We start from the raw sequence: 12,287 nt of genomic DNA on the forward strand, positions 1-12,287 counted from the left end.
ACAAACAATCCAGCTATTCCACTGTTGGGTATTTATCCAAAGAACATGAAAAGACCAATGTGTAAAGATATACCACCCCTATGTTAATTGCAGCATTGTTCATAATAGCCAAGACTTGGAAGCAACCTAGGTGCCCATCATGGGATGAATGGATAAAGAATACGTGGTATATATACACAATGGAATACTACTCAGCCATAAACAATGATGGAATCTGGCCATTTCTGGCAACATGGATGGAGCTTGAGGGTATTATGCTAAGCAAAATAAGTCAGAGGGAGAAAGTAAAATACCATAATATCTCAGTCACAAGTAGAAGATGAAAACAACAACAAACAATCATACAGAGACAGATATTGGACTGGTGCTTACCAGAGAGAAGGGGGAGGGAGGGAGACGATTAGGCACATGTGTGTGGTGATGGATTGGAATTAGTCTTTGGGTGGTGAACATGATGTAATCTACATAGAAATTGAAATATAATGATGTATACCCAAAATTTATATAATGTTATAAGCCAGTGTTACCAAAATCAAAAATAAATAAAAATAAAAAGAAACCAACCCCCTACTTTCTATTTAAATATACAAATAGATTGTAAAGATTGGAAAAGGTATATTATGCAAACAGTAACCTCCCCACTCCCCAAAAGAAAGTTGGAGTGTCTATACTAAGAAGAACAAAATAGACTTTAAGAAAAAAATTACTATAGAATAGGAGAGACAATTGATAATAAAAAAGATCAATCCATTAAGAAGATATACGAATTATAATCACATATTTGCCTAGCAACAAATATGTGCCTCAAAATATATGAAATAGAAACTGGCAGAATTGAAGGGAGAAAAAGACAATTCAACAATAATAATTGGAAACTTCCATACTCAACTTTCAAAAATGGATAGAATAACTAGACAGAAGATCAACAAGGAAATAGAAGACTTGAACAACATTATAAACCAACCAGATCTAGTAGATATTTATAGACCACTCCATCCAACAATGGCAGAATACACATTCTTTTCTAGTGCATATGGAACCTTCTGTAATATAGACCGTATATTAGACCATAAAATAATTTAAAAAATTTACTGGTAAAAAGTATCAGTAAATTTAAATGGATTGAAATCATACAAAGTATGTTCTCTGACCACAATGGAGTGAGATAGAAATCAAAAACAGAAGGGAAACTTGGGAAATATGAGAAAATTAAACACACTGCTAAATAATCAATGGATCATATTGGAAATTAGAAGAGAAATTAGAAAGTACTTTGAAATGAATGAAAACAAAAACACGACATACCAAAACTTATGGGATACAGCTAAAGCAGTGCTGAGGGGAAAGTTTATAGGTGTAAATGCCTATGCCAAAGAAAAGAGAAATAACTCAAATGAACAGCTTAACCTTTCACTTTAAGATAATAAAAAAAATAACAGCAAATTAAACCCAAAGCAAATAGAAGGAAGGAAATATAAAGATTAAAGTGGAATAAAATGAAATAGAGAATAGAAAAACAATAGAGAACATCAATGAAACTAAAAGTTGGTTCTTTGAAAAGATCAAAATTGAGAAACTTTTAGCTGGATTGGCCAAGAAGAAAAAAAGAGAACATTGAAATTACTAGAATCAAAAATGAAAGGGGAGACATTACTACCAGCCTTAAAGAAATAAAAAAGACTATAAGGAAAGGGATTATAAGGAAATGAATAATTGTCTTCTAACAAACTAGATAATCTAGATGAACTGGATCAATACCTAGAAAGATACAAACCACCAAAACTGATTTAAGAAGAAATAGAGAATCTCGGTTGATTTGTAACAAGTTAAGAGATTGGATTACTAATAATAATAACAAAAACACTCCCCACACAGAAAAACTCAAGTCCAAATGGCTTCTCTGGTGAATTATACCAAACATTTAAAGAATCAATACCAATATCTTCCAAAAAGTAGGAGAGAAGGGAAACTTTCTTAATACATTCTGAGGTAGTATTACCCTGATACCACAACCAGACAAAGACATGACAAGAAAGAAAACTACAGATCAATATACTTTACAAATATAGATGCGAAAATCTTTAACTAAATGCCAGCAAAACAAATACAGCAACAAATAAAAACAATTATGACCAAGTGAGATGTATTCTAGGAATTCAAGACAGGTTCAACATATACAAATCAGTCAATGTATGTTAATACTAAAGGAATAAAGGACAAAAATCACATAATTATCTCAATAGACACAGAAGAAGAATTTGAAAAATTCAATGATCTTTCCGATAAAAACACTCAACAAACTAAGAATAAAAGGGAAATTCCTCAACCTAATAAAGAATATCTACTAAAAACCCACAGCTAATATCACACAATATCATACTTAATGGTGAAAGATGAGATGCTTTCCCCCTAAGATCAGGAACAAGACAAAGTCTGCTCTTGTCACTTCTATTCAACATTGTACTGCAAGTTCCAGCTAGAGCAATTAGGTAAGAAAAAGAAACAAAAGGGAACCACATGGGAAAGAAAGAATTTAAACTATCTCTACTCACAGATGTCACATCTCTTTATATAGAAAATTCTTAAGGAATCCACAAAAAGTTATTAGAGCTAATGGATGAATTAAGCAAGGTTGCAGGATAGAAGATCAATATACAAAAACCAATTTTGTTTTATATATTGGCAATGAATAATACAAAAATAAAATAAAGAAAACAATTTACTTATCATAGCATGAAAAAGAATAAAATATTTTAGAAGAAATTTAACAAAAGAGCTGTAAGAGTTGTACACTAAAAACTACAAAACATCCTTGAAAGAAATTAAAGACCTAAATAAGTGGAGAGGCTTGGAAAACTTAATCTTAAGATGGCAATACTCCCCAGATTTATCTATAGATTTAAAACAATCCCTATAAAAATTCCAGTTGCCTTTTCTTTGCAGAAATTGAACATCAGATTCTAAAATTCATGTGGAAATGAAAGTGTTTCAGAATAGATAAAACAGTCGTGAAAAAAAGAACAAAGTTGGAAGACTCACACCTTTTGATTTCAAAACTTGCTGCAAGACTACAGTAGTCAAGATGGTGTGGTACTAGTATAAGGATAAACATAAAAATCAGTTAAATAGAATTAAGAGTCCAGAAATAAACCCTATAAACACATATGGTCAATTGATTTTTGATAACAATGTCAAGACAATTTAATGGAGAAAGAATAGTCTTTTTAACAAATGATTCTGGGACAACTGGATATCCACTTGTAAAAGATTGAAGTTAGATCCTACCTAATACCACATGAAAAAAAATTAACTCAAAGTGGATAAAATACTTAAATGGAGTAGGTGCTAAAACTATAAAACTCTTAGATAAAAACATTGGCATAAATCTTCATGACTTTGCTCAAGAAAATTGTTTCTTAGGTTTGACACTGAAAGTATAAGAAACCAAAGAAAAAACAGATAAATTGGACTCAATCAAAATTAAAAATTTTGCATTTCTAAAGACATTATCAAGAAAGTGAAAAGGCAACCTACAGAGTGGGAGGAATAATTTGCAAATTGTATATCTGGTAATGGTCTAGAATCCAGAATTATTTATAACTCCACAATAAAAAGACAAATAACCTAATTAAAAAATGGGCAAAGGATTTGAAAGGATATTTTTTCCAAAGAAAATATAGAAGTGGCCAATAACCACATGAAAAGATGTTCGACATCATTTGTCATTAGGGAAATGCTAATAACAACCACAATGAGATGTCACTTCACATTCACCTAGGCTATAATAAAAAAGACAGACAATAACAAGTTTTGGCAAGGATCTGGAGAAATTGGAGCCTCATACATTGCTGGTGAGAATGTACACTGATGCAGCTGCTTTAGAAAACAGTTCGGCACTTCCTTAAAATGTCAAACATAGAGTTACCATATGATCCAGAAATTCCACTTCTAGGTATATACCCAATAAAAATAAAAATATATGTCCACACAAAAATTTCTATATAAATGTTCACAGTAGCATTATTTATTACAGTCAAAAAGCAGAAAAACCCAAATGTCCATCAACTGATGAATGGATAAACAAAATATGGTAGATTCATACAACGAAATATTATTTGGTCATAAAAAGGAATGATGTACTGATTCATGCTACAGTATGGATGAACTTGAAAACATTATGCTAAATGAAAGAAGCCAATAAAAAAAGACGACATATTATATGATTCCATTTATATGAAATGTACAGAATAGACAAATCCATAGGGACAGAAAGTAAGATTGGTGGATGCCAGGGGCTGAGGAGAGGGTGGAATGAGGAATGACTGCTAACAAGTATTGAGTTTCTTTTTGAGGTGATGAAAATATTCCGGAATTAGATGATGGTGATGTTTGCACAACTTTGTAAATATGTTGAAAACTAGTGAAATATATACTTTAAAGGAGTGAATCTTATGGTATGTGAATTACATCTCAGTAAAAAGAAATCTTATCAGTCTTGTACCCCTCTCCACTGTATCAAGAGCTATAGCCAGGCTACCTCTGTGTTACTGTGTTCAAGGAGTGCTGAGAGCCTACATTTGAAAGAAGGCCCCTTTCTTTTGGGGACAATAGGGTAATTCAAGCGGGCAAGTCTAAGGGGAAAGATTTTGGGGACTGGTTGGAAGACTGGTGTGTGAGTGTGTGCATTCCCTACTTGACCTTAAAACCATGTTGCACACAGAGCCACATTTTCTATCTAAGGCCAAGTAGGACTGATCACGGGTATAACCAGGTATTGACTGAGGGCAGAATCTCCCTGGGCAGTGGCCCCTCCACGGCATTATGTAACACATGCATTGGGAAGCTGGGAAAGCAGCATCTTTCGCCATCCTTCCTCCCTTCTCCCAGCCTGGGAGGCATCCTGGGGACATTCCTCACCTTTTCTTCAGGCATTTCCAGGAGGGGCAGGGCTGGGTGTGTATCCTGGGGGCTTGAGGGACAGCTAGTGCTGGTAAACTCTGACTCGTAGAGTTTGTATCTGTTGGAAAGAGGCTCTCCCAGCAGAGGGCTGCTGTGAGTGTCAGACATCTCCTTCAGCGGGTAGTCGTTCATCAGTTACGTAACTGCTGAGAGGAAAGGGAAAGAACAGGCGAGTCAGGATAGGACCCAAAGGGACTCGGCTGAGGCTAGATGGAGGCCTCAGGAGGCAGGAGGTCTGTGTTGACACCAGGACCTACTGTTCCAGTAGCTTGTGCCGCCAGAGAGGTCTGGGGCCATTCCTCCACCCATGTGACCTTACTTTCAAAATGGCCCCGTTCTTCCAAGTCCAGAAGAAAGCCCATTTGTGTTATAAAGATTTCCCTGACCATCCAATTAGAATAGATGTCTCTTTTTTTCCTGGTCACTGAATATTTTTTCTCTACCTTTCATACTGTTCATTGTACTATCTTACTGTGCTAGTTAGTTGTATGTATATTTTCCTTTTCATGTGTATACACAGAACAGGTCTCCCAACTGAGTGGGAGTCTAAGAGAAACTTGTTTTCTTAATTGCCATGGAGCCTATATTGCTTACAGTTGACCTCTAGCCTCCCTTCTCTCCCCTCTGCCCTCAGTGCTCTTTCCAACTCATTCTGCCTTTTCCTTCTCCAGGAACAGTAATAAGGTCTGGTATATTCTACTGGAAGCTGGGTGCACCAGGCTGGAGGTCTTTCCCCCTCCATGTGGGACTCCTGTTCGCTTCACTCCCAGGGCCAGGGTTTATGCCATGACTTGCTTTTGGAACAACCTCTGCCCAAGGTCCTCTGTTTCCTGGTTTAGTCTGGCTGCCCCCTGGTAATCCTCTACTTCTCTCCTTCCTATCACTTATCTTAGCCATTCTTCTTGGAGAGCTTGCCTCCTCCAGCCCAGTTATGTTTTCATTTACTTTATTGTTTCTTCGAGAGGTGGTTTTGGACCTGCACACAGTCTTCTCTCAATACGGTCTAGAGTTTTCCCCATTGCTCCATGCTTCCTCCCCTGAGTTTCAGGACACAATATCTTAGGACAGTGATTGCAGATCCCTAGCATGGGTACCATCATTCCTTACAGATACAATTGCAAACATGGCTAAAGGATTGCAGAGTTCTCTTCCAAAGGAGTTGAAGTTCCCTACATTAGTACCATTTCCCTCGGCTCTTTCCTCTCCTACTTTCAACAAGAGGAATTCTTGTTCTTCACTGTTGCTTCCAAATCGCCACTCACCTTGCTTGTGTAGAAATCCCTCTTCTTTGAGACTTCTACCATCTCTTTCATTGCTCTCTGATGGGTTGCTGACTTTCTGGTCACTCTCATTCAGTGAAGATGTTAGGGGCTCCTAAGGGTCACTTTCATCTCTGCCAATAATTTTCAGCAACTTCAATATCCAGGCATTGACATTGACCTCACTGACATTAACTCATCATTCTGTTCTCTGACTTTGCAGATCCTCATCTTCCTCATCTCCTGTGCCCCTCTCCGCCTCTTCTTTTCAGCCACGGATTTCCATGGTCACCACATGGACTTGATATCACACAAACTATGAAAACTCAAAATTCTGATTTTCTCCTCTGGTCACCATCTCCCAGACTTTCAGCTCACCTGCTCAAGTGCACCCTCTGACACAGCCCTTTCACCTCCTGGAGGCCTTCAATCCCTTAGCTCCACCAGCCTCCTATCTTCCCTTCTTTCCTTAACCAACTTAGATTTCATGGCACATCATTTTACTTCTTTTAACTCCTTCCTCCTTCCCACTCTCATGCTCATGTGGTGAAATACCAGCCAGGTTAAACCCAACCTTCCATCTTTTCCATGCTTTCATCAAGCAACTGAACTTTGCTAGAGAAAAATTGCATAACTGGGTAGACTGCTGTCACTTTAAATTTGTGCTTGCCATCCTCAGATGAACACTTGGCACGTCCCTTTCTCTCTTTTGCCCCCCAGAAGTAATTTCTGATACTACTGCCCTGGTGGTAAGACCTCCATATTGGCAAAACCAAACTAGATCGCTCAGTGATATTCAATAGAGTTGACCATCCCTCCTTGACACACTCTCCTCTCTGTAGCTTTTACACTTGATCCTCTCTCTCGCTGCTCCTTCATGCTCTCCCTGGCTGGCTCCTTCTCTAAATACAGGTGTTCTGCACGGCTCTGTTCTGGGCCATCTTAGCTTTACCAACGCTCCTGGCCAGGTGATCTCAACTCTCACCGTGGCTTTATTTTCCATCTATATGCCTATGACTCCCAAATCTAATATTTCAAGCCTAGTTTTCAGCATTGCGTTCAAAGATTTAATTATCTATACACCACTTGCATGTGAATATTCAGAAGTAGCTTAAAATTAATATGCAAAACAACTCATAATGTTCCTTTCCCAAATTCTGTCCTCCCCCCTCAAAGGTGCCCATCCCAGTAAAAGCTCCTCCCCCTTCCAAGCTGCTCCTTCAGAAATCTCAGGAGTCAAACTTAATACTCCCTTTCTCTTCCACTCTCCAAAGCCAGTAAATCTATCTCTAAAATACATCTTCATGTTCCCTGTCACCATTTAGCTGCCATCATCTCCTGCCACATCTCCAATAATTCCCAATTGGACACCCCCACTTCTCAGATTTTTCTTCCAAGCCATACTGTACAGGGCAGTCAGAATGGTCATAGTATTGCTCAGTTCCAGTCATGTCTGTTCCCTGCTTAAACCCCTTCAATGGCTACAGGTGGAAAAATATGTCTTTGACATGCGTGTAAGGTTCTGCATCACCGAGCTCCTGTTATGCCTTAGTCAGTCGGTCGGATGCTTCTCTCGCCCCTTGTCTCTGGGCTCCCTGCTGGCCTCCTTTTAGAACCCGGAAGACATTGAATGCTTTCCACCTCAGGGCCTTTGCAAATGCTGATGCCTCTGCCTGGAAGGCTCTCCCTCACTCTTTACCTGGGCAATTCCTACTCTTCTTCAGGCTTTGTCTGAATTATCACTTGCCAGAGAAGCCTTCCCAGATCCACTCCTGACCACGTCCTCCTATCACACGCTCTCACGGGACCCAGTGTTTTTCCTTATAGCGTTTTTTACACCAAGCAATGATAGACGTATTTGTATATTTACTTGCATAGTATCTATTTCTCCAGCTGAACTTAATATTCATAAGGACAATGACCTTCTCTGTTCTGTTTGCTGCTGTATCTCACAGCTCCTAGCACAGTGTCTGGCACACAGTAGGTGTTCAGTAAATAAATATTTACATGAGGGAAGAAAGGAGGAAAGGAAGGAGGGAAGAGAGGGAAAGAAGGAAAGATGGAAGGAAGGATGAAAGGCTACGGTAACTGCTAGAGTAGGAATAGTTCCTTGGAGAACTTGACAATCACTGTGGGTCTCGAGTCCTGAATGGTTTAAGAAGGGTGTGGGGCCGCCCACCAGCCCTACATTTTCAGGCAGAACTCGGCCATGTCCATCATCTCTCCTTATTCCCAGGAGAAGAGCATTTAAACCATGGCTGATTTTTAGCATGGGTCTGCAAACATCATTCAGATCCAATCAACTCCTCTTTCTGACGCTGCCTCCACAAGAGGGGAGCCTTTTCCTCTACTCTGACCCTACAGGTGGAGTTTCAGGGAGTTTCAGACTGCCTGAAAAGTTTAGGAGAGAGTGAAAACCAGCAGCCGGAGAACCTGTCTCTCTCTGATGCACTCTCTCCCTCTGGTGGCCAAGAGGTGATACAGCATCCTGGCCGTTGGTATCAGTATTCCTTCCAAGCCATTCAGACAAAAAGTGAGGGGCAATCAGATATGTAGACACATGCTGTGTGTGACACCATACATCTAGATGAACTAGAAATGTTCTGCAAAGATCTTGTGTTAAATTCAATTGCTGTGAATTCCATGGAAAGTGTCAATTGAAAAATAACGTTTTTTTCCAAATGCTTTTCATTGTTGTCAACTGTAAGACGTATCATTGATTTGTGGATCACTAAGAAAGAAGAAAATGCTGCCAATCAAAAGGGTAAGATGCATCCTGATTTAAGAAATGTTAAAATATGAGAACAATGTATATTTTATAATCAAGGAAACATGATGTTTTAGTGATGCGGTTCAAGTATACAGTTGCTGAGAGTGGGTATACAGTATTCAGGAATTATTTTCTGACGATGAGACTTCAAACATTTTTATATTTCTTTTGATGAGAAAAGCGTGTATGCATTATGAGCCCTTTAAGAACAGGACCTGTTGTCTTGTTGGTTTCTGTATTTGCATTGCCTGGCAGACACCCTGAACCACACAAAGTCCTCAATCAGTATTCAATGAATTACGGAAAGAATGAGTGATTGCGTAAGGGAAGTGCTCTCCAGAGCCATCTCCAAAAACGCACTTTCTTCTCTATCTTTGAGTCCCTCCTGCAAGCAGACAATATTCCCAGTTATGGCTGGAGAAATTAAGGCCCAGGAAAGCAAGACAAGAATCCGTTTCTCACATGATGTAACTCTGCACTTTCTGAAGCGGGCTCCCTGCCTTGTGACGGCCACAGGAAGCAGAGCCCCAGGGAAAGCAGTGGTTTGCTTTCCTGCACAGTCTAGATTAGCCCCAGTTTCATGTCCTGGGTTCCTTCTGCTACTCCAACTGTCTCTCCGGGCACAGCTAGGGGATGGAGGGGAGGGCTGGCTGCCCTGGAGCCCCATCCAGGCCCTCAGCCTAGTGTTCTATTTCATAAGCCTACAGCCTCAGCAGCAACAACGTGATTGCATCTCCTCTGGGGAACACAGCGTTCCTTTGCCATGGGAATGTTTATCCTGTTCAAATGGGGGAATTTTGGCTTCGGTGCAGGGGTGAGACGTGCAGCAAAAATGGTCTTGTAAAGAGAAGGTCGCTGTGTCCGGAAAGAGCACAGGCTGCGGCTGCTGAGATGCCCGGCTTCACGCTTTTCTCTGCCACGAGGGGCTGCGTGGGCTTCAGTTCCTCGCTCTTTAAAGAGCAACGCAGGATTCTTAGGACAGTGAAATTGCTGACTTGGTTCTTGGCCCATAGGTAGGCGCTCAGTGATTTTTAGTTTCCTCTCTGCTAGAGCTCCCAAACTGAAGGGAAAGATGGCTAGAGCAACCAGATGAAGGGCAAGCTGGCTGGTCTGAAACAGAACGCCTTTCAAAAGTTTCCATAAGGCGTCGGCCACTTGTTAGAACTGGATGGTGAAATCCCTGCCCCAGCCACGTCCCGTCTGAAGGCGGCAGGCCTCAGAGCCCGTTTCCAGCTGAGCTCTGAGCCAGTCCATTAAACTTGCTTCCAAGAACACATAATTATCTGCTTGGCGTGCAAACGCTCTTTTTGGCTGCCCACACCTCCTCTTCTCCCTCAGAAATATGGACAGAAAGGGCTGGTTGGATCAGCCTCATATCTCTCCAAAAAGCCAGGTCTGGAATGTTCCTGCAAGGGGGCTCCCAAAACAGACTAGCTCTTCCATCCTCTTTGTAAGAATGCTCTCTGTTGAGTACCTACTGTGTGCGCTTGGACTACTCCTGGGGAGGAACAGAGCTACGTGCAGAGAGCTCACGTTTGAGTGGCAGGGAGAGAGGAGTGAACAGACTTGCAGTAGGAGGGAAAGTGCAATGGCAGAGGGCAAGCAGGGGCAGCTATAGGAGCACAGAGCATCTCCCTAACCTCCCAGCCTTGGAGAGAAGGGGCCAGGCTTTCACGGCCAGTTGGGACTTGGCTGAGCAGACAAGAGGGAGGAGAACACACCAGGCCAAGGAAACCTAGGAAAATACATACATGGTTTGTGCCAGCCAATTCCTTGTGGACCCTGCTAGGGCAATGGGGTCAGGTGTCAGCAGGGAATGAAAGACAAAGCTAGACTTTGAAGAGTTCTCAGTGCCTAAATTTGGATCTCAACTCTTCTTCCAACATTTAGAAAACATGACTTCCACTCTATTGTACCAACTTTGAAAGTCTTCTCCTTTTCTCTAGAAGACAATAGCAATGCAAAAACATGCTCATGCCCAATGGGGAGAGGCTGTGTCCTCTCTAGCATGTTCCTGTGGCCATGGGTGCAAAGGGGCCTTTGACTGGAGGGCTTTCTTGAGTTGTTCATGTGAATTAGTGCAGAGACAAACCTCTCTCCCTCCCTGTGGCCTGTTGGGTTTAAGTAGGCCAGTGACCCTGTCATCCGGGGGTCATCTTTAATGGCCTCATTTATGTCATCTTCCAACCAATTGAGTTATTGAGGTCACAGCGGTTCTGGAACAGAAAAAGTGATTATCAAGTTTTCCAAAATATTTGTTGAATTGATTAATTTTATGCAAGACTTTGCAATGGATGCAATTATGGAAGAGGAGAGTTCCCACAAATTTCTACAATGTTAGCACCAAAAGAGAGATTCTCTGCCTTTCTCAAACAATGAAGGAATCCATTTTTTAGCACCTCTGACTGTTGGCTGGGGTCCCATGACCCCATGAGGCAGGCTGTTCTCATTGGGAACAGCTCAGATTACTAGAAACCGTTGGATCTAAGGAGCTGACATCGAGTCCCCAGGACTTTTACCCATTGCTGGTTCTAGTTCTGTCCATCACGTCTGCACAGACACACGGAGTCCCTTTCTCACAGGAGAGCACTTGGGAGATTGATCCTAAGCCTTTCTTTCTCTTGGGCAGACCTCTTGATTTTCCTTCAATTTGGCTCACCAGACAAAGCCCCCAGACTCTCTGCTATCTTGCTACTGGATCACAGTGACAGCAGGATCAAAGGCAGAGACATTACTCCAAAAGGACCTTGCTGAGTCAGGCTGGGTCCCAGGGCCAGGGGCTCTGCTCATCCCTGACCTGGCTGGACAACTGCTGCAAGGGAATGATCAGCTGTGTGGGGCTAAGTGGATGCTGGAATCGGGACAGAATAAGGTTGTGGGCTAATGGATCATACCCCAGGGAGGCCAGGGAGGGGATGAAGCCAGGAGAGGGCCGGTCACTAGACAGATAGAGCAAGAGAACAGTGGAAAGGGGCCCTGCTGGCGGCTGGGCTAAGGTGAGAGGTGCCTCTCTCAGGGCTGGGTTGTGTAAGAGGTTGGCTGAGTGCTGCCTCTTATTAGGGGAGGTTCAGAGCTTTCGTTGGCAGCCCCAGCCCAATGAGTCTGATGTGGGCTGAGAGGAGTCTGACTCACTGGGGCCAGAGGTCAGGTTGGGTGGGACAGCAGTCAGGAGGCAGCACAGCCTCCCCTGGGCCATCTGCAGACTGTCTGGGGTTAGAGACGGTCGGTGGCCAGCGTGTCTGGGGCTCTATCTTTCTGGGTTCTCCTGCAGAACCCAGGGCTGGGGCCTGCAGCTGGGA

General features: G+C 41.8%; 1 protein-coding gene across 3 annotated transcripts in view; it reads right to left on the minus strand.

The window, feature by feature from the left end:
• Positions 1 to 12,287, minus strand: part of SLC14A2 (solute carrier family 14 member 2) — a 194,074-nt gene that overhangs the window by 56,974 nt on the left and 124,813 nt on the right. For 2 of the 3 annotated variants that reach the window (XM_046671095.1, XM_046671093.1), the window contains exon 2: positions 4,918 to 5,102. In XM_046671095.1, the coding sequence (XP_046527051.1) occupies positions 4,918 to 5,091 (174 nt within the window). In that variant the 5' untranslated portion in view covers positions 5,092 to 5,102. Of the gene's footprint in view, positions 1 to 4,917; positions 5,106 to 12,287 lie in introns of all 3 variants that reach the window. The other variant, XM_046671094.1, reaches the window with a different exon arrangement.

This window comes from Equus quagga, chromosome 9 (assembly GCF_021613505.1).
Source record: "Equus quagga isolate Etosha38 chromosome 9, UCLA_HA_Equagga_1.0, whole genome shotgun sequence".
Taxonomy (NCBI): Eukaryota; Metazoa; Chordata; class Mammalia; order Perissodactyla; family Equidae; genus Equus; species Equus quagga.